Genomic DNA, 23,973 nt, shown 5'->3' with positions numbered 1-23,973 from the left:
ATGATTAATAGCTTTTACAAATATCAATAGATTCATTACTTAAAAGAGGAGCCACTACCTTGAACAATAATGCACGATGGCGAGCCAGACCAAGGGTCAAAGAACCAAGAGGCAGCACCATGCTCTTTACAGTTTCTCTTAAACAGTTACTAAGATTCCTCCATCCTTTCAACATGCTCTCTGGATCCACAACTGGTCCACCCATGTAGTTAGCAACTAAAGCAGCGAGTTTTTGTACCATATCAGTACCTATAGAATCAAGAGATCCCGATCTTGACTCAAGGGCCATCAGTAGAGCCTTTTGTTCAAGCTTTAATAGTTCCGAATCAGCCGCCCGATTGACCAGAACTGCTTCCCAGCTGATACCATCTGACACTGGTGCTCCTTGCACATCAACAAGGGAAGGCATCTTTTCTGAAGTAGACTCGGCCAGAATGCCATATAGATCATAGAAACCATCCAGGATCTTGTCATCATAGCTAAGAGCATTGTAATTCTGTGAAGCATGGACAAATCTACCATATGAGATAAGTTAGGAACTGAAATTCAAAAGAAAACCAAAATCTTAGACTGAATGCTTGCAGCTTACCTGTTCCAGCACAGACCTAAACCTAATGACATCTTAATTTATCCAGGAGTCTATTGATAGAAAATTTAACGCAGCAAGAAAACAAAGAAAAAGATCACCTACTATTAACTTCATTTTGGAGCATTTGTTAAGTTGAGTTATAACCCAGTAAAGCAGAGAACAGTTGTCTGTAGCATACACCCCAAGTTACAAGTTAAAGCAAGGAAGTGATGTCAGAAACAATGTGAGAAACAGAAATAAAAACAAGAATACCATGTGTTGCAGCAATGTAAATGCCTAATGCAAGTGGAAAACAGATGTCTGACATCTGTTTCTCTTCACATAAATGATTGCAATAAAGGGTAAAGGGAAAAAGGAAAAATGTGAAGTACAAACTCAGTCAAACTACAATGAAACAGACTAGATATTTGGGATTATTTCTTTTGCCTGTGTCAGGTGAAATGGGCTCTGCCATCAGATGTGAAGAATTTTTCTTTTCTTGGTAAAAAAGTAAGACTTTTTATTGTATGGCTGCTGTCACATTTGAAGAGGCTGGTGCTCTTGATGCAGGAGCACTTTCTTGGACCAGGCCGAACCTGTTTGAGAACCCATACTGATCCAATTTGGGTCTTTGGTCTAGTAGGATATTAGTAATTTATTTATTTATTTAGATTTATTTTGTGATCTTTTGTTTTACTTAAGCTACGTAGTGGTAGAGTTCCATTCAATTTTTAGTCTTAGAGTTTGATTCCATTATAGTTTTATATCGGGATTAGGAGCATTTTATATTTTTCTTATATATGCAAGAATGTAACCAACAACTTAGATTTTGATAACAACAACAACTCAATTAGTTCTATTTGAGGTCATACTTGATACAAGCCTAAGCTATGCATGTCTTTCCTCACCACTTCTCCTAAGGTCATTTTAAGTCTGTCCCTGGCTCTTTTAGTTCCTTCAATCTGAATCAAATCGCTCTTCCGTACTGGGGCATCCAAAGGCCACAGTTGAACATGGCCATTCCACCTCAAACTACTTTCTCGTAGCTTATCATGTTCGGAGCTACTCAAAACCAGCTCTAATATAATAATTCCTTACTTTATCCGTCCTAGTTTTGCCATTCATCCATCTCAACATCCTCATTTCTGCTACACTGGGTTCATGTATATGATGTTTCTTAACTGCCCAACATTCCACACCATACATCATAGCCGGTCCTATGACTGTCCTACAAAATTTTCCTTTTTAAGTTTTAAAGGAATACGCCGATCACACAACAAATCAGATTTTGATAATGGGATGAAATTGGAAGTTGCTTGAAGAAGCCTGAGTGGCTTGTGCCACCCATCCCCCCTTCTCTCTCATCTCTTCTTCTTTCTTCACCCCTTCCCTCCCCCCTCATCTCTTCTTCTTCTTCCTATCTATCATTTTCTGTTACTGTCCCTGTCTCTGTTCCAGGCAGCAACAGTGGGCTCTCTTTGGTCTTCAGTATCTCTTTCCTTCTCTATTCTCCCTGAGGTTAGGGTAAAAGGGAAACCCTCTCTTGCATGACCAAACCCTTGGAGTTTCTTTACCAACAGACCCTTCCTTGCTGCAAACCGAAACCCATAACCAAACCTAAACTTGTGCATACTGTCTTGTTCCTTCTTCACTTGCTGTTTTGGAAGACCAGTAGTTGCATTTAAGAAGGTAACCTGCGATCCTCCACCTGAAGTTTCACATCCAACCGTGATCTCACGGTCTGTCGTTTTCCGCCTCTGGTTGCTGTCTTGAGGTTGAAGACAACCTCAACATCAAGTCATGGCTTTTGTTTTAAAAAACTTTACTTCTTAATTTCCTATAATACCCCCTCCTTGTTTCTTAATCAGGTTCTATCCTTTAGGTACAAATTTTTTTTCCACTAAAGGATCATTTGTATTGAAGAATAAAGGATATACAAAGAAAGGCTAAAGAAGCCTAAACACTCCAACAAAAAATTGCATTACTAGAACCTACCACCTACTAATCTCCACTGTCCTTTCCTACTGAGTTACCCAATAGCCCCTTTAAGATTCTGCTTTATTACAAGTTTGCCACTCCCCCTTTGTAATCTGTTATATTTACAGAATTGTCATTTTTTTCCCTACTTTTAGCAATTGTACACATGAGTGGGCCCATAAACAAACCCAATAAGGTCTATCAAAGCCAGGTACCACATCAATTGGTATCAGAGCAAAGGCAGGATCCAACCCTCTTAATGGCTACCCATCAACAACTTCAACTTATGAAAGAGAAACTTGAAGAGACTCAGTGAAGGCATCAAGAACCTTCTTTCGAAAAATTGATCTCAATTGTTGAGCAAATGGTGGAAGAGCCAGAAGACGAGCCACCAATGATGGGGGACAAGATGGTGGCGTTGCTGATCGTTGAAACCAGAAGAAGATAGAGCAAATGCCTCTGGAACTACCATGGTGCATCAGCGAGTAAAAACATACATGGCACCCCTAGAACTCCAAGTCAAGAGTAAAAAGTCTTGGAGCAAATCCGGTGGGGGCTTAGGCTAACCCACACAGAAACCATAGATTTCTGCAGACTTACCTTTAGACATCAAACATTCAGTAGATGGATTAAACACCTGATTAGAAGAAGAAGAAGAGAGAAAGTCCCCATGTGTCCTCCGAGGACGATCCCCTCGATTACCCCTCTCTTAGCAAATTTTGCCTCTGGCCTTGAAAGTTCCATTGATGATTTCGAAAAAGATGACCCACTAGCATAGAGCTCCATCGGTTTCCAGGGAAAGAAGGACGCACATAATTCCTGCTAGAACCACCAACATGAGCCCCATACATACCACCAGACAAAATATCAGTCCCACCACAGCCGCATGCGATCAGGAGCAAGATTTCTTGCCATCCAATGGTGAAATATGTGAGATTTGTCCGACGAAGACTGATGACCAGAGAAGCAGCTATGAGCCTTGACAGCTCCAGCTGAAAAAAATCCCTTTTCCTTCATGTGTCCCAGCCGAAAGCCCAAAAATGGTGTTAAGGATAGATATTACCACTGAAAACAACCTCCGCTATAAGCAGGGGGAACTCCAAGATAGAGAGACAGAAGAAAGTAGAGGGAAAAAACCCTGCAGCAAAAAGCAAAAACAAAAAACAGAGAGGATGCAGCGAAAAAAATACACAGAAAAATAAATGAAGAGAGATGAAAACATAACCCAGAACATGCAGAGGAAGAAAGGAGATGACCGCCAATAGCTAGAAGCTTCTTCAACACGAAAGGAAAAGACGAGGAGTGTAGAGAGGAACCACAGATGTAAAGACGGAAAGGCATCTCACACTAGTCCCAAGGGGAAAAGTGGAAAGGCTCTCTATGTGTTCCCAACAGGAATTAATAATTTTAATCAAAATTTCTATTTTCCAATTGCACTTTGCACACATGAAACAAATGGAAGCACACTTTATTCAATATGATGGTTTCAACAAATGAAATACACATTATCATAAACAAGATAGTTGGAAGCTCCTTCTCCATCATCACACAACTCACTTACAACTACACAATCACCCATTTTTGAAGTGTTGCTTTTGTAGAAACATGGAGGTAAAAACAAGTTTAAACCTCTTTCCATCCCCCCCCCCCCCCCTTTCTCTTTTTTCTTGATACTAAAAGGAAAGGATTTCACTAAAGAAAGAGAGACAATACAGTCACACAGAAGAAGAAATTAAGCAAATCCTAAAAAGGGACCAGCAAAACAATTAATACAAAAATAGTATCTACAAAAGTTACACCAAAAATACCAAACAGCCAACCTAGTAATATTCCATCTATGAAATCCTACTGCAATGTAAGAACAGAAGAAGAAACAGATTGTCATTGTCTATCCGATCATGTCCTCACAGCTGCTCTTATGTTAAAAAAATCTTCGGTTATTTCCTACCATATCCTCCAATAAACAGAATATAAAAGGAGATTATTCAATATCAACCTCAATCCCTCTTTCTTCATCCTGAAACGTTTACCCAAAACAATTACAAAATTTACTAAAAAAAAATAAGGAAGAAAAATACAAACTGGACCAAGTGGCGGACTCAATAAACTATCATAAGGGAACAAAATAAAACAGCAAGAGAAGAAATATCCAATCAAAAGATAACAGTTGACCGACTTGACTCAGAAGCATGGTTCGAGAACTCGCAAGATCTCCGAGTTTCTCGGTATTTCAAAAACCCGAGACGAAACCTAGTACGCATTCTAAAACTGCAATATCTCGCCGGCAAGATCTCGGTCTCGGTTTCGGATAGTGGTTTGACCCATTTTTTTTACCCATTCATGACCCATCTACCTCATTTAAGTCCACCAAACCATGGACAGAACTCGCATATCTCGGCAAGTTCTGTCCTAAAGGCTAAAACTTAGAAAAAAACCTCCAAACTCCATTTTCTTCTTCTTTGCTTCAAATTTTGGATGGATTGCATGGTTTCAAGTGTGATTCAACTACTAAATTGAAGATTCAACTCCAATATTGCAAGAATCATCACATATTTGAAGATTTTTCAAAGGTATTCCCTCTTTTCCCCAAATCTATTTTTTCAACAAAATTTGTGCAATCCTTGATAGATTCATGTGATTTTGAAATATGTTAAACAACTTTGACCAATCTATCACTTGATGGAGTCCGAATTATTTTTCTGTTATTAATTTTTTTATTATAATTTCTGCAAAAATAAATGATTTATTTGAAAAAAATAGAATGAATAGTGATTGTTTGAAAAAGATTTTCATATATGTTGAACAACTTTGGATGCTCTACAGCCTCATGGATCAATTTTTTATTTTCACCCATTAAAAAAATTATTTTATTTTTCAGATTTAATAAAAATATTATTAAAATTAAAAATATATATATTAATATTTAAAAAAAATACTTGTTGTTTATGGAAAATTATGCACAACATATGTACATAATGTTCAACTTCAAATGGTGTCAAATACATCATTACATTAAAGCACTGGGTCAGGTTTTGGGTACATATTCTCAGTCCCAAACCAGCCATACATGCCTCAAACTCAATATAACAGTAGCAGTGGATCTCACACCTCATACCAACAGCCTCCCATGTACCCTAGGATAGGGAGCTTGGTATATGTTGATGACAACACTTATATGGAGGCTATGTCACACTATGCGCAACACTTCAGCAATTCTATGACATGGGAATTCTTTGTGGACCAATATGGGGAAAAATTCATTACTCGATCATTTTTTTTTATGTAACAAATTCAGAGAATATTGATGTAATGTACTCTTTATTTGAATGTTTTAATTGATATGTACTAAATTGAATGTTTTGATTGCGAATTTGCTATGTATTACTAAATTATGTGTAGAGTAGGTTGTTTTAGTACGACTCGTCGCCTACCAACCAATGATCCTAAATGAAACTCATATTTGGACTAGTGTTTTGGGAAATCTGGGCATGCCATTGTATTTAAATGGCCTGAAATAGGCTGAATACCAAGTTTCAGACCCAAAATATGTGTAAAACTCACCGAATTGGGGGTCCGAGTCCCAAAAAAAAAATGCAGAATCTCGGCGAGATCTCGATTCGTCTTGGTTTTCCAAGGGACCGAGATCCCACCGAGACCCGAGTTTTCGAACTATGCTCAGAAGCACTGAATCTCCACAGTACCATCCCTAGCCAGACCATCAACAATGACCTGATGCAAAAGCATCCTACTCCTCTAAGGGGACTAAAATTTTCCTACATCATCTTGAAGCTTTTCTTCATGCAGTTTTTATAATTTAAGGCCTTACTATTACAAGCCAGGGCCATACTTTCACTTTCGATGAAAGAGTTAACACTTATTAGCCATGTTTAGTACAATAAAATCTACCCATTAGGGGGACTTGATTGTTTTTTTTTTTTCCCAAAAGACACACAAGAGAGGTCCCACTGTTGGCATAGGTGGTTGCTATTTTGGCTTTGATTCCATGAACAGGGGGTAAGGCTGCGTACATTATGACCCTCCCAGATCCCACTATGGCGGGAGCCTCATGCACTGGGTATGCCCTTATTGTCTTTTAGAAGTCCAAGCTAGAAGAGTTTTCTAGAGTTTGCCTAGTTTCTAATTAGTTTGTACTCTTATTTTTCTCCTTTCTAAGTTGTGTTTTAGAAAGTAGAAGTAGGAGGCTCTAGATACCTCACAAAGGGCCATTGTGGTGGTTCATAGTTGAGTTGAAAATTTAAGAGCTTCATTGTTGTCCTTAAATTTTCTCCGTCATTCAGGCTGCAAAATACTAATATTCCTGTTGTCCATTTACTACTGCTAATAATAAATTTCAAAGTTGTTTCATTTTACTTGAATGAAGGTCTTCAAACTGCATCAAATCCTTCTATTCAATCTCAAATTTTGTGGAGATAATTTATAGGACCGAAAGACGAGAAATTTCTTGGCCAAACCTTGAGTTATACTAGGAAAAACTTGTCCAGGCACCCAAAGAACTTCTTCTCCACCCCCAACCCCCCCCCCCCCCCAAAATGTCTGGTCATGCTGGCAGAAAGACAACCTAGGTTTTTAAGATCAAGCTGAACTTTGAAGATTAGTTTCGCTAGAAGGTTATGAAACATTAATATTTTTGGATGCTTTGGTTGATTTTCAGCAAAATTCTACAGTTTGTTAGTCTTCAGAAAAAGGAACTGCATTAGTCTGGTCTGAAAATTGCATATACTTATTTAGAGTTATCAGCTTAGGCTGAATTCGTTGGTTCAAAACCACTGTATTGGTACTATCACTCAGTACAGTTTCAGAGAAAATTGACTTTGTTTGATATATTATCAACATAACAACTTTCACTTGTGAATGTTTGACAGGATTCTAAACTCCAAACAGCTTCGATGACTTTAAGGGAAAATCTCATCAACTGTCAGCATATCAGAATTAATCTAAGACAGAAGCTCTTTTCGGCCCATTACCCAACAAGGTTGCCTAATCATACATCACGACCACCTTGGGGCCCTTACTGAATATGTTCATTGGTAGAAGCAAATTTACAAGCCTCTACAGTCTATCTATAATAAAATGAAAGTCTCCAAAGCACACACACACAACAACAATGGCTGAGTCCCCTTCTATCTACTTTGAAGGTTCACAAACCAAACCCTCTGACTTGATCTCCACTCAAATTGAATCGCTACCAATAGGAACAAAATCCATCTGAAAGATGGACCCAGTTCTATCTATTAAAGTGCCCCTCCCTCCTCTCTCCCCCAAAAAAAAAAAAAAATTTCTAGAAGGCCCTAGGTTCACCATGGGGCATTGAACATGATGGCTACCCACATCGAGACACAGCCCTCTCTCTTTCTAGATGTTAGAACATTGGGGTACTTCTAGAGAAACTTGTTTCAAGGAGTAAAGCAGTGATCATATTAACCATCACTTATCCAGTAGTATATAGTCTTGCAAGTGAATTATGGGGTCATGCAATGCAACATTTACAAGGTGACACAGTGACACGATTTTTTAATTTGTTTGTAGGGTTTGATGTTCCACAACGATGCACTTAAGCAATCTCTTGGATACATTGTTTTTTTTACAAAGATCATCCACGTTAAAACGATACCCTTCAAAGTTGAAAGTTGCAATGCCTTCAGCTACAACTTATAAAGTATGTTTAAGCCATGAATGGTATCATATTTGATGGGTACAGGTTCTTCTAGTGTGGCCATTAGAATACAGACATATACCAGCGATGCAAGCAAGAAAAGCCATGAAGCTTTTCTTTATTTTACCAAGCATTACATTATCAAATAGAAGAAGGACAGAGAGGGTGGGAAAACTGACCCAGTATCTGTAAGCAACAACCTCCGCCGGAGTGTTCTGAGGAGGGCAAGAGCTCAAACTGATCTGCTTTACAGCCTCAATCTGAACTGCCTCAGGATCCTCCCTTGCACTCAATTCCAACGCCAGTTGTATCTGATATTCTTCTTCTATCTGAGGATCCCTTGAATTGATTGCCTCTGAATTCCATCTCAACGTATCCAACACAACTTCTGAAGTGTTGCCATCCAAAGAATCAGAAGTATCCCTTGTCCCTCCTATCCCTCCCACATTAGAAGATGAGGGAGGGTTAGGATTTTTTCTATTGGTAACAGAATTTAACCAACCAGAGATATTAGAGAACGGCTTCTGCTCAGGAGGAGATGACCTGCCTGAGGAATCATCATTCGACCGATTACCCTTCAAAGACGTAGATCTCTCAGCGTCTACTGATTGGTTGGGCACGATATGGAGCTTCTTTAGAATGTTCTTCATGTTGCTTCTGGGAGGTTTAATAAACTCGATATCAGAAGAAGAGAATACAGTAGGAGTGGAACCATGGCACCCTCTCCATGTTCATCAACCAACACGAAAAATTCAAAACTTTACCAATAACTCAGTCGCAACAGACAAGAATCATTTACTGATAGACCCAGAAAGCCCTTTTCCTCAAGCACCATCCCCACCCCGCCAAAAGACTTGCTACGAACCCATCAGACCCATGAACCAGAACAACCATTTGAAGCAATACCCACTTCAGTCCAAGTCATGTCAACAACACCCAGATACAATTACTGAATGACAGGAACCTCTTCTTTCTACAATAAAACAAAATCCAAGCCCGAATATACATACGGAAGAAGAATGAAAGATCAACAGGAGAACAGCCAATTCGTATGAGGAAGAGATCAAAGAAGCTGCTTCTTGTTACTCGAAAAGCAGAAAATATCTACATCGGGATTGAGACAAAATGATTTCCAGATTGCACTTTGATAGAAACTCAATCGATTGGGAATTATTCCCTGACCCTTTCGGGGCCAAAGGAAACTCAGAGCTGTAGTCTGCAACAGGGTAAGGCGAGAGAGACTAATACATGCACTACCCAACCCCAAAAATGAAAGTTGAATGCGAGAGGACAGAGACCAGAGAGGCATCTGACTGATGACTCCCAAGTTCCACGGGTGGCAATGAGTTGGAATTTTGTCGTGGATCAGATTGGTCACTGGAGTGCACATTAAAATTCTGTTTTTATATTAAAAATCAAAACCTCACCTAGAAGGGATAACTTTTTTAACGTACACATTCAGATTGTTGCCCAAGTATTTAAATGCCTACACAGTTATTGCATTTGTGATAACCTACCCAATAAATGAGTGAAAATGACCCAATCTCTGAATTCTCTGTTTCGGTGGGCTCTTCGGAGTTACTGTCCATGACCTCACACTGAATTCTCTGGTGCCATTTCATCTATAACATCCAACTGCCATCAGAACTTCTTCATTTTCTTCATCATTGACTTCCAAATTGAAAGGGTCACTCCCTACCATTTATTGTTCCATTGTTCCATTGTTGTTTTCAGAATCCATGAAGTGATCAAGATAGCTCCCCAAATTCCACAAAAATAGTTACAACTCCACACGGCTATGCACAACATCCTTTTGAGTCTAAGCATTTTCAATTAAAGTAGTTTCTTAGACATTGCATTATTGAGAGTATAGGGATCGTTACCTCACAGGTCCCAAATCTAAATACCACATAGAGGTTTATGGAACAAATTTGGAGATGTCATAGGGCAAAATGGAAAATAGAATAGTGAAATTTATATTTATTTTTGTACTTTCATTATATTTAATCATTCCTATTTTACTTTTTTTGTGTGAATCATTTTTATTGGTTACTTGTGAATGAGATGATAAGAGAGTCAACTGGTGGATAATATATGTATAAGTTATCCTTATGTAAGCAGTGATGAATCCCATAAAAGCAGTCCAGCAACCCATTCATATCTGTTTCTCAACTTATAGTATTTGTCTGAAAATTAAGCATTATCTTATTTCATTGATGATGCACACATAAAAATAAAAAAGGAACCTTCTTGGCATTGGGTCTGGCATTACATAAGCTTCCATTTGTCATTTTAAATATATAAATTCGTACAGATAATCTTATCTTAACGGATATATTGGTCTTGCTATCAATGATCATATGGGTTTTTTCCTCTTCATAAGAAACAGAAAATTTTATTTCATTTTGCACCAAAAGGAGGAGAAAAAAAAGATAAAACTTCATTTTAAAAAAAGGTTGTCATGCAAGATAACCACAAAAAATAATCAACACACACAACTCCAGGAATTTATTAGCACCACCACACCATTATAATGTTAAATTGAGTAGTTTTACCTATGTTAATCATTAGTTTTGTGATTATAGTTTTAAGTTTTTAGTTTATACAAATAAAATATAAAAACCTTATATTTTTGGTGAATTTTTCATTATAAAGAAACTTTTTATATAGATTTAATTTCCTAAAGAAAACAGAATTTTAACTCTTCTCACATTAATTGTGAAGCTAATTGAGAGGCTTTACTAAATAAGATGTTTCTTTTTTCGTCTCTAGCCTTTTAAACCTCATCCTTTCTTGGTCAGAGAAGGAACCATTGTATTTAATGTTGTGGTCAAGAGCACATAATTAATAAAAGGGCGAATGTTTTCAGAAAATAGAAACTACGTACAGTGGGGTGTGCATAGACATACATGAACAATTCAGAAAAGACTTGGATGCATGAAAATAAATTGGAGGGTATTACATTGGATTTGATCCTGAAATTATTTATCCAATGGTCATAAAATGTCCATATCATTTGTCATGTGGCCCAAAATAGTGGACAGTTCTGTTAAGCTTATTAGAACAAGCTGTGAAAATGAAAAATAATCCTTAATAGCAAAATTAAATGTTGGTATAATGAGGAAAGAATGATCTAACTCAAGTCATACAAGCCATAATATGTAGGATTGTTGAACTTTTTGGGTTTGGGTAATTATTGGATCATTTTCTTTTTATTTTCAATATAAAAAAAAAAAATTAAAAAAAAAAAAACAACTTCCAACCCTTTTTCAGACTTTGTTCTGAGAAATGACAAGTATTGATTGAATTACAATTAATCATGATACATTTTTTGGTATAGAGCTGCAATAGAGATTAATGAGATATGCTAAATTAAAATAGTGAACTAAGTACAAATACTATTTTCTAATATAATAACAGCAAATATTTTTGCATTGACAGTAAATACTAACATAACTTAATTACATTTTCCTCTAGTAATCCTTGTTGTATTGTCTTTGCATCTTATTTTGTAAAAAATATAATTAACACAAACTCATAATATATAGGGCAAGAGATTACTATGTGGTCACATAGCGCCTACACCAGCATGGGGAGCATGTGTAGGAGCATTTGATTGAATGGAATATTTAGTTCACTAGAGATTGAGTGATAATTTTGCGCGATCTTGTGCGTAGGCGTAGGAATCACACGATCGATTAATGTTCTTTTTTCCTAATATATATGTAGAACATTTGCTTTCTCTTTCCTTTTCCATGGTATTTTGTTTTATTTGTTCTTTTTCATTTTGAATTATTATTTCTTGTGTACCCAAACATTTAGTTCTAGATCCAATAAAGATATAACTTAAGTTCATAGATATCTCAACCTAAGAAAAGAAGGGGTCCAAAACAATAAAGATGTTATTTTAGTTCATAGATTTTAGCCCCAAAGCAAGAAAAAAGGGGGGAGGGGGGGGGGGGGGGGCTGTTTCCATACTACAGCATGCAACCCTAGAAACTCCAACATGAGTCTTCTCATGGTAAGGCATTGTGGTGCCAACTAAAATAAATAGCAATTAACAATTTTAGCTGATTTTGACAATGAAGATGGAAGAGTTACAGCACTTTAGGCATTCCAACCCTAAATCAGCTAATAAAGATTATGCCCAATTCACACCCAGTAAGACAATGACAGATAGGCCAGAAATCGTGTTTCAACACTGAACTCTACCTTTGTTACCCCTCCTAGGGTTGTAATCATAAATAGTTTTCTACATGAACAATTTCTAGTTATTGTACATGGAATGACGATATGGTAAATTCTAACTGATAAATATCTAGAAACAGTTTGCATTGATCACATACTAAATTTTAATATTCAAATTCAATGATATACCCTCTCACATATTGGCATAATATTTTGATTATGTCCATGTAGTCTCTCAATATTCTATATCTATTTGGAGACTTGAATTTTTAAGTGCTTTATTTTTGCCACCCATTTGGTAAATTTTATTAAAATTTTTTGTTAGAAATGAAACTTAATATATATATGAACAAGAGATCTTAAGATCTACTTGTTCATGAAATTTTTTATATCATTGATTATGTAATGTGATAAAAATAATGTTGTGATTGGTATGACTCTTTGAATGCATTCCAAAAAAATTATACCAAACACAACTTTAATTTAAAAAAGTTTATTATACGATTCCATATGCTTTCAAAGTATAATTGTATGCATTACCAAAAAAAAAAAGTATAATTGTACGTATAGTTCATTCTATTTAATCACGATTTAGACTTTAGATCTTCAAGAGGTGGGGTGCCTCAAACCCACAAAAAATATTGAGGTTTAAGAAGATGAGATGACTCATATACATTAAATAAATGTTGGGTCTAGATATTTAAGAACAAGGGTGGAAGAATAAGGCTAGATTATTTTGAATACATTATCAGCGTATAATGCATTCCAAGAATGCATACCAAATGCAACATAAAACTGATATTCATACAAAAAATGGGGAAAAGAATTGCTTATCTGTCGCTTGGTTTCTGCATCTTGACAAAAAATTGCATGTTTTTACTGCTCAGCCCCTAGGGAACTCAAAAATCTTACTCCAACCGATCCCTTACGTGTAGGGTTGTAAATGGATAACCGAAAATCCGAATTCGATCCGCATTTGTATCCGTTTAGGGGCATCCGTATTCGTTTAGAGATATCCGAAAAAAAATCCGAATACTCCGATAAAAATTTGAATCCAAATACTTAATTATAAAAAATTAAGTAAATAACGATCTTTGGGGTTTTTGAAGATTTAACAGGTTCTAGAATATGAGGAAAAGAGAATCATAATCTAAAACTATGGATTGAGAGTGAATTGTATCCACTAGGGGAAGGAAGGTTCGAGTTACACAAGGCAGAGGTGTAAACGGATGGCCGAAAATCTGAATTCGATTCGCATCTGAATCATCAGAATCCGTTTAGAGGTATCCGTATTCGATCAGAAAATATCCGAATCCGATTACATCCGATCCATATCCGTATCCATATCTATATCCGTGTCTAAACTGAATCCGATCCGTTTACAGGCCTAGAGTCACGTGCACTCTCATTGACCCCTCATTGACCCCTCACTAGTGTAGGCGCTACATGCCCATAAAAGTCTTGCCAAAACACTGGGAGAAGAGTTTGGGACCTCAAAAGCTTTCATTGATTGATTGTCATTTTCACTCTGCCTTTTTCATTGGACCAAGGTGGAGCTTTGGGCCTTAAGCCGGCCTCTCCATGGAATGTAGCTAACGGCTAACGGCTAACAGCTCATGTCTTTTATAACTAAAGTTCCTACTTTCCACTTTCCGCAACTGTTCATGGGACCAATCCGACTGTAGACTTTGGACGCCTCCATGAAATGTAGTTAGCCATTAACGCTTACCATAGCTAATGTCCTTTAAAACTCTCCAAGTTCTTACTTTCTTTCCAGTTTTCGCAAATTAGTTTGGTACAAACGTTGACCAATGAGTACTTATCTGCTCGTATTGGAGAACTTTAATGTCAAGAAAGCTCTGATTGAAATTTGAACTCTGAACATAAATAATTAATAAACGGTATATTCTTTCAAAACTGATGGCTGGGCCCCTTTTCTGCGTTGGCCTGGTGAGGATTGAACCGAGGGAAGCAAAGGTTTTGGTTGAGAGACTCCAAGGATTGTTTTAAGCCATTTTCAAGAAGATTGTTTCCGGAAAAAAAAAATTTACTTCTTTATTATAAAAGATGGTTTATAGAAGTTGGTCATAACTAATTTTTCGGATTCTTTTCTAAAGGATCAAGTTTTTCTTCACTTACGTTGATTTAAAGTCCTGCACTAAATGATTTCTCATTCACTATGTCCGAAGAAAAACTCGGTGCAAGAAAAAAAAAAAATCAAAAATTGCATTTTTATATATATTTGGAGTGGATTTTGAGCAACCTATTTTTTGTAGGAATCAAAATTTATTTTTTATTATCCCCTTAAGATCCTCAACTCCAATGAAAATCATTGAATTGAATGGGAGAAGAGAGAACCATATGTTGCTTCATGTGTCAAATCTGGGCTCTACTCCAACCGTGTGATTGATCTTGTAATGCAAATTTTCTCTCTTGTATCCTCAAGTTTCCACTGTTTAGACTTACTCAAAGTAGGAAGGTAGAGCATATCTACTTAGCTATCCCTAAAATTTGGATTCATGTCTAGTATTCCAAATAGGATGCATTCTCATTGGACCTACACCTACTCACCATAAATCAAATCCCTTTTCATCAATAATTAAAGTACTTTAAAGCTTTTACCAAAAAAAAGAGAGTACTTCTAAAGCTAAATTAAGCATAGCTAAAAGATCTAGCCAACTTTGATAAACAAGTGATGAAGATGGAAGTTAAATGGATAATATAAATTAGGAAAAATTACGCGTATATCTCCTGTACTTTGCCTAAAGTACTATTCAATCTAAAGTTTCAAAAAATGCACTTGTACGCAATGATAGAATGTGCATCACCTTTACACACCCTCTCACATTTCATTGTTTACATTTTTCATCCAAAATAATTAAATGTGTAAAATAAACCCCCATTGGAAGATTCGAAAGAGAGAACCATCAGATGCTCGCATAAGAGAAACGGGCATTAGATGGAGCCCTCTCTAATAAATTTATTAAATTTTAATCCTTATTTTAATTTCTATCATGATTTAATTAGATAGTGAAAGGAATTTTTCTTTCACTAATTGAAGCATATTAAATCCATAAAAGTTTGACCGTGGGGACAACTTGGGAATTTCTAATAATAATGAATACCATTACAATCAGTATTTTTATAAACAAAAAAATTTGTTTTTTTTTTTTGGTAAAAACAAAAAATTTGTTATGGAGAATGTTCCCTTCACTTTTTGCTAATGCAACCTAAAATATCTGTTATGTAGTAGTCTAGTCGATTGTTCAAATATTCTGGGCATTTTTCACAACACTATCTACTCATGTGGTGAGTTCCAGTCATGTCACATGACTACATAAAACTTTAAAGAAAATAGTTTTTTTTTTTAACTTGAATATTACCTGGGACCTGGGCTAGCCCCAGAAATTTTATTAATAAATAATAATAAAAAGAGAATACAAGGGAGAGACATAACCCACCTTATCCCAACCCAAAGACCTCGCTCTCTCGCTCTCAACTTGTCACCTGGCTAATCCAAAGAATAGTTTAGTTATCCAATAGGCAGATTTTCTAAATCAGCTGTCCACATCCCTTGTGACATTGTCCCTCAAGACCAAGAAAATTTCACATCTTTCATAGTATCTAATGACATTTTTTAGGTATAAACTTGATACCATGATTTGCAACCAATAAGTCTAAAAACAACAAAATGAATAAATAATTCTAACATTATTTAGGGGAAAAAAATTCCATTTGGTCGCGTGTGGTGCATGACTCTTGCATTTAGAAACTGGGTCATACGAAATAATCATCTTACCCCTATGGAAAAGTAGAAATCCATGAAGTTACGTTAGTCATTTTGCAGGGCCTTGTGCCTAGGCGCAAGAGCTGCTTGTCATACACGACCAAGTAGCATTCTTTTTCCCTAATAATTATAATAAAATATAAAAAATGCTCGTGTTATCTCATACTTCCATGGTTAGATTGCATTAGGGAAGGGTTATTTTGTTACCTTCAAGTAGATTTTATATGGGTTAAATACACGTACCCCCTAAAATTAGGGCTGTAAATGGATAATCGAAAATCCGAATTCGATTCGCATCCATATCCGTTTCAGAGCATCCGAATTCGATTAAAGATATCCGGAAAAAAATCCGAATACTCCGATTAAAATCTGAATCCGAATACTTAATTATAAAAAATTAAGTAAATAATAATCTTAAGGGTTTTTGAAGATTCAACAGGTTCTAGAATCTGAGGAAAAAAGAATCATGATCTAAAACTATGGATTGAGAGTGAATTGTATCCACTAGGGGGAGGAAGGTTCGGGTTACACAAGGCAGAGGTGTAAACGGATGATCGAAAATCCGAATTCGAACCGCATCCGAATCCGTTTAGAAGTATCCGAATTCGACCAAAAAATATCCGAATCCGATTACATCCGATCCGTATCCAAGCCGAATCCGATCCATTTACAGGCCTACCTAAAATGCACCCAATATTCCTCATGCCCCCTAAAGTTCTGATAAGTCCACACGCACCCCCTCAAAATTCCATGTACCACCCTTACTTTACCCCCTAAAGCCACTTAAGTCCATTATAGGTATTAAATGTTACAAATTGACCAAACTACCCTTTCTTCTCTCTTTTCTAAAATTTGAAAAGACATATTTACCCTGGTCTGTTTTGCCCTTCCAACACAACTAAACTTGGTCTTCTTCTTCCGCAGTGGAAAGAACACTTCCCCATCTTCTGCCTACCCATCTCTAACCTCTGCACCCTTGCACACACTCAGTTAGTCATCTCTCACCGCTGCAACTGCTCAAACTCACCTCTGCAACCGTCGTTGAAGTTGACGGAAAAAACCGACCCTGCTAACCTAAGTAATTAACAATGGAACAAAGCTATTATAAAGAATTTCTTATGGCTCTGAAATCTGCAACTCACAGATCCTGAGAAAAAAGGCGAGAAAAACAAAATGGATAAAAGGAGGTAGATGAGCAGCATTTTTTGTTTTTAAATTATTCTTTCAACGGTAGTTGGACTGCAAGTGTTGTGGTGGGGATGATCGCGTTCTATGGTAGGAACTTTATTTGATTTTTTTTCCTCTCTGAATGAGTCGAAGAAGAAATCGATAATCTGCAGAGGATATCGAAATGTTCAAGGTAAGAGGAAAGGTTCCGAAAGGCTTATTTTGATTCATAGTGTTGCTGAAGACTGACGGCTTTGTAAGGTAATGGAAGTTAATTAGGGAAGTTGGCGATTCAAGAATGTTTGATTGAGATTTCAGTTTTGAGTTACTGTTTACAGTTCGTAGTGAGTAAAAATAAAGAAGAGGCAATTATCGGACTTGCAACGGCGACGATCTAAGGGGTTCGGCTTCTGTTGGAACTCCCACAACCAAATTTCCTTCATTTGCTTACCATTTCACCTCCTACATAAACTCACTCCCCTCAAACTATATCAAAGGGCACCACCGGATGCAAGACCCAAAGCTGGAGCGATCGAATCCAAAGAAATCATCTAGGGTTTGGAGAGACCATGCTCTCGCTCAGAGAACCTCCCTTATCCCTTCCCTATTTTTTTTCTTCTGTTCCTGTTTCAGAGTAGAAGAGGAAGAAGAAGATGAATCAAGGAAACACTAACCCTGAGAGAGAGAGAGTGGGTAGGTACGGGTTATGGGTTCCGTTATCTTCAAATTTCTATTAAAACCAAAGATGAGTTTGAATAATGAGTAAATTACTCCCCCCTCCCCTCGATTATGCTCTAATGACAAACCCCTCCCCTGGGTTTTGAGTAATGACTCTCCCCTCCCCTGCATTCCCAAGATTCTATCAACCGTACTCATTCCGTTAAAAAGGACTGTTAAGTGATGACATCATCTTAAATATATTCAATAAAACCCCAAAATGCCCATATATTTGTGATATTCCAATATTCCCTCTAACCATATCAAAACCCTAAAAACATCTCTAGGAAACGCCGCGCCACCACTTGTATCCACCACCACTTTCACTTCCGTAGCCACCCGCCACCATGAAAGAACCTTGCATAGGGTTAGGAAACGTCGGCGTTGTTAATGAGAATGCCAACATCCGGACCTTCAATGGCTTCCCCGAATCGACGTATCTCCTCGGAAGGTCACTGGAGAAATAAACCACCACATTCTTGATCCGGGTGTTCCCAACGAAGAAGAATTATGGTGAATTTGGACAAACAAAGAGACCCGAGAAAAGATAAGAAAGAAGAAACGATTAAGATCGTCCGAGTGGAGGTGAAGTGAAGTGAGGAAGATGGGTTTCATTTTTGGGAGTCTTGGAAAGGGAGTGGGTCACGGTGATGAGGTGAAGTGAGGAAGATAGTTTAAGTCACTCCAATCACAACTGGAAGCTAAGCCCTACTTTATGTTACTCCAATATCATAACTCTCTCTCTCTCTCTTCCTTCGCAACCAGCTATTGAATTGCCTCTTTAATTAAGGATTCCGTTTCGTATAATCTTCAGGTTTTCGTTTGATATTCCACTAGTCTACTTCAAGGCTACTTCTTCAATTCTGATTTTTCTAATCTGGTTTCGATCATTGCTTTAATTGCACATATTATTGTTTAATCACTAGATCATTGTTTTGAGCCCTTAAATCACTCGCTACCAATTTCTGTTTTCCATCCGGGTTTTCAAGTTTCCTAACTCCAACAGAAAACCTCAATATGTCTCAAATCAGCCACCGCATTGGAATCAAATTTTACTCTCATATTATCCCTGTTAATTAGACCGTATCGACCAGGTTCAGCCCCAACCAGATTTGTTCCGACTATCAACTTTCTCTAATCTGGTTCTAATTCCTAACCTCGTGGTTCGGAATTCTTCTAGCTGCCCTACGAAAGAGAATTCCATCTATAAAGACTACAGAGTGATCCGCAATTGAGGAATAAATAAGAAAAAAAAGACCCTATAAAGAATCTAATGGGTTTGTTCGAATTAGATAGGATTTGTTGAGATTAGTAAAGATTTGACAAGAAACAGAGATGATAACATAAAATCCTCAATGGACATCTCAAAGTAGGAAGAGGAGAGACGATGAGTTATGGATCGGTAGTGTTCCTTTTAAATGGGTAGGGATGATCAATTTATAATGAAAATTGATTTTATATCTTCTATTTTTGAATCAACCGATTGGGGGCAAAGTTGCGAGACAGAGTTGCAGGAGGAAGAAGAAGAAGGGGGTCGAGGGTAATATAGTCTTTCTATAACACTTAACAGCCCTTTTTAACGGAATGGGTACAGTTGATAGAATCTAAGGAATGCAGGGGAGGGGAGAGTCATTACCCAAAACCCAGGGAAGGGGTTTGTCATTAGAGCAAAATCGAGGGGAGGGGGGAGTAATTTACTCTTGAATAATCTATATTCAATTTATGACTGGACACACACTAACCTATATATGTTATGACTTGTGATAATTCTACACGGACAACTACCTCTCCACAAGTTGTTGAGAAAAGTAAGGGAAATGATGAGTGAGGAAGTGATATGTACGTTCCATATAGGAGCCTTGGGTTTTTTTTTTGGAAAAATATCACGTACCTCCCCTGAGGTATGACTTATGTACACTTTCACCCATGAGGTTTGGAAAATTCCATGTACCTCCTTTGCTTTTCAAACTAAGTAACAAAAACACCCACTCCGTTAATTGTAGACGATAAACGTTAGAATTTTGATTTAAATGGCCAAATTGCCCTCATCTTCTTCCCCAAATTAGGGTTTGTAACCCTTCAATCCTAAATGTGAAATGAGGAACCAGAAAGGAAAACAAGGGAAAATCCCCTTTGATTGTTGCTTATTGGTGCCAGCCACGGCCAAATTAGCTCACGGGTGACCTTTAGATCCCCGGCGAGTGATAACCATGTTCCAGCGACCTGTATCCTTCCTGCAACCCAACCCCACCCTCAAAAACTGAATCAAAATATCGAAGAGATGTTGTAGAGAAGAATAAAGCGGTTCTTCAGTGAGCGAATCTTCCAATTGCTTTCTCCTTCGACAAATACAAATATACAATGGAGTCTCTTTGAGTTTCAATTTTGCAGAAATGTGAATAGGAAGAAGCAATTTAATAAGAAGGAATGATTAATGGAGTGAGCGTAAATAAGGATGTTTAAATATAGGATTAAGAAGAAAAAAGCAATACATGTACACAATTTGTTCCTTTTTCCCGCTAGATCTCCACCAAAGTACTTCTTGTTTTAGAGAATTTCTCACTTCCCACCCTCTTCACTCCCTTCTCGGCGTTCTGGAGTCTCGTTAACTTAATTTGGTAAGGACTGTTATCAGTTAGAAGAAGAAGAATTAGCAAGAGGCAGCTAGTTCTATTTTTTGAAAACCAGGTTTTTTTCCCTGATTCACAGTAGCCGATCAGTTATACCGGCATCTCAGGCCAGGATTTTAATCGCTGGACATTAGAGGTCGTTCACCGGAAGTTGTGGAGCATATGGCTGCTACGTTTAACGCAATTTACAGGTTTCCACCTGCAATATTGAAACCCTAAACCCATTCCGGTTCCTCTCACTTTCGTTGGCAATAATAGATCTGAGACTTCAAAGGCATCTCATCTGATGGCTAGCGTCTTTGAAGAGAATAGGGAAGAGGGTTGAGCAGACTGGAGGGTGGCCATGTGCATGAGTCTCTGCTTTTTTAAATAATGCTTTCTCTGCTTTGTTTAAAAAAGACCCAATTTTCCTTGTTTAAAGTTCTGTGAGTAGAAGTGGAGGAAGGAGGGGAAAAAACCATGGCAGGACAACAAAGAGAACAAGGAAGAGAGAGAGAGGATTTAAATGAAGGTCAAGGTGGGACCATTAATCTGTAAAACAAAAGCTTGAGAATTGAAAATCTCTTTGGCGCACTCTCCTTTCTGGCCATGTTGGAGTGAAGATTTTGCAGAAATTGGTTGAAGCCAGCCGATTTTGGAATCTGCAGGGGACCATCTGATGCTGGCATTGCAGTCGCCGGAGCACGGTAATCCTTCGCCAGTAACACCCAAACCTCTGGCCCTCTGATTTTGCCGCCGTTTTGAAACCCTAAAATGGGTTTCGATTTTCAGGTTTTGGGAAAATTAGGGAAGACGAGGGCATTTTGATCTATTTTGGGGAAGATGGTTGAATTTTTTTTTTTTCAAATCCAAGGGCAATTTGGCCATTTAAATCAAAAGTCTAACGTTTAACGTCTATAATTAACGGAGTGGATGTTTTTGTTACTTAGTTTGGAAAGCAAGGGAGGTACGTGGAATTTCTCTTCCCTTTTTTTTTGATAAAAATATAGGAGCCTTGGGTTGGTGCGCACTGAAGGGGCAAAGCTAAGCAAATCCTCTTTTTCAGACATAAAAAAGTATGGGGTGCTATTCTTTGTGCCGCAACGCAGGCTGGCTCAGGGACATGGGGGTGGGCGCAATAACCGCCCTGCCCCTCTAAGTGGTAGAGGTCCATGTGCCTGAGCTCAGCCTATGTTGCAGCCCAGAGAACGTTCTCCCAAAAAATATTTCGGACGGGTAAGAATATAGCGAAGATTTTGCCCTTTCTATGCACCATCCTAAAGGCACATGAGACTGAGTATTTAGAATTGAGAAAGAGATGAAATGGAGAGTTGCAGAGTGTAGAGGGGTGTTTCGGGACGGGGAAAGAGTTGCAGAGTGAAAAAGAAGAAGGGGTTTGTCGAAGGTTGCTAAGTGGTATTTTATGAGGGGAAAGATAAGGACAGAACACGAGTACACAAATGAGGACGAAGGTGGGGACTAGGGAGCCAGCCACGACCATAGACAAATTTTTTGGCTGAAACCCAGTTTGCAGCCATGTTCCTGCTGCCCCCCAATTGTAGGCGCAAGCTTGGAATAATCTCTTTCCCCTTTGGATTCACAAATACCCTCTTAGGTTTTAGTATTTTTCAAAATACCCTTCTGGATTTCAAATCGAAGTCCACAATTAGGGCAGCAAGAACATAGCTGCAACCTGGGCAGCAACCAATTTTTGTCCGCCATAGGCGATGGGGATGATGGGGACAGCCGGTGAGGGGTAATCTTGGAATTGTAGAAAACTCAGGAGAAGAAGAGGTGGAACATTGATTTTTGAGGGAATCAGATAAGAAGTTCAGAATAGGGGAGTTTTAGTAAACATAGGATGAGTATAGGCTGAAGGTTTGAATAGAGTACCACAAGCTAACAGCAGAAGGAATTAGATTGATTGATTACATATAAGGGGGAAATGGTCTTTCTCGCTACATACACAAGTAGACTTCTACCTTTTAAGCAAACTATTAAAGGTAAAGTGGTCCAGATTCCAGAAATAGGGAATAATGCCTTAAATGGCAACTTCTCACACCAACACATTTAAAGCAATACTATAAAGTCCATCTTTAGGTATGGGAAGCATTTTATATTCTTCACCTTTAACCTGAAATTGATACCAACCCTCCAAAGGTACAAGAACAACCAGGAACAACTCAATAGTTCTACCAAAAACATAAAAAAAGAAGAAGAAGAAGATTACTCATAGTTTAATGAAGGAACCTCGAACACCAGAGTACAGGTAAACTACCCTGGTACAAAGATAGCTTTCCATTGCCAGTCCATCGTTAACCATGTGTTGACTAACCAATGTACCAAGACAGTAGTTGCTGTCCTTGTACAAGGACATGAACCGAACTCAAAAATTAATAATAAGGATGACGAGACCCATGTTCGTCTCTCTCCTCCAATGGAAATGATCCCCTGTCTCTGTGCCCAGCATGCCCATTGGTGCACGAAGCCTGTGTAAGAGGGAATTTAAACGCCAAGGCAATGAGGGGTTGGAAATGGTATCACCCACATGGTTAGAATAGAAGAATTTGTACAAGACAAAATGTTTTATAGATGATCTAAATTAGACACTTGCCAATTTTTGGAGAAGGGATTCGTAAATAGGGGGGGGGAGTTTGACTGCACTTCATGTGGCCCAGGGGGCAATGGAAGCATGAGCACAAGCATCAAGGGGGATGGGATTTCCTCCTTTCCATGGGAGTGGAGTGGTCATTTAACACCCCCTGTGTGTGTCTAGGCGCATGTGCCACACAACTGGTTAGCATTATTTTTCCCTTCAACCATATAGCACTCCCATTTATTATCATACACCTTTTAATAGTATATAAGCATTGACATGCACCTTGTAATATTAATGAATTTTTCGAAACTTAATTTTTCCACTGAGCTAATTTCAAATAATTAAAACATGACATATGAATAAGGGACTTGACTTTTATCTCATCAGATTAAGTCAAAAACTTGAACATAAAGGGCAATTTCCGAAATTCTTCTATCCAAGGATATGATTGTAGGGCCATTTAACTGTGGAATCAATGTGGTTTAGTTCAATGATAACTTCATCAACAGAGAATTAAGTGTCATTCAAACACCTATTGTCATTTATTCACTTATAATTGTAAAGAATGAAATGAATCACAAAAACATGTAATACCACCCGGATTTTTTATTTTTATTTTTATTTTTTGATAGGTTTAGTAATTGCATTTGGTAGCATTTCTAGTGAATAATATGCAGCTTGGGCGCA

The 23,973-nt window shown here is 37.7% G+C and overlaps 1 protein-coding gene across 7 annotated transcripts in view; it reads right to left on the bottom strand.

Moving 5' to 3' along the window:
• Positions 1-9,403, bottom strand: part of LOC122645669 (probable serine/threonine-protein kinase SIS8) — a 37,448-nt gene extending 28,045 nt beyond the window's left edge. For 4 of the 7 annotated variants that reach the window (XM_043838985.1, XM_043838986.1, XM_043838987.1 and 1 more), the window contains exons 1-2: positions 8,399-9,403; positions 59-496 (exon numbers count right to left, since the gene is read on the bottom strand). In XM_043838985.1, coding sequence (XP_043694920.1) covers positions 59-496; positions 8,399-8,869 — 909 coding nt within the window. In that variant the 5' untranslated portion in view covers positions 8,870-9,403. Of the gene's footprint in view, positions 1-58; positions 516-687; positions 792-8,398 lie in introns of those variants that run through there. The other 3 variants (XM_043838991.1, XM_043838989.1, XM_043838990.1) reach the window with 3 other exon arrangements.
• Between the last annotated feature and the right edge of the window lie 14,570 nt (positions 9,404-23,973).

This window comes from Telopea speciosissima, chromosome 11, assembly GCF_018873765.1.
Source record: "Telopea speciosissima isolate NSW1024214 ecotype Mountain lineage chromosome 11, Tspe_v1, whole genome shotgun sequence".
Classification (NCBI taxonomy): Eukaryota; Viridiplantae; Streptophyta; class Magnoliopsida; order Proteales; family Proteaceae; genus Telopea; species Telopea speciosissima.
Note: the sequence above shows the minus strand (reverse complement) of the source record. Positions and strands in the feature narration are given on the sequence as shown.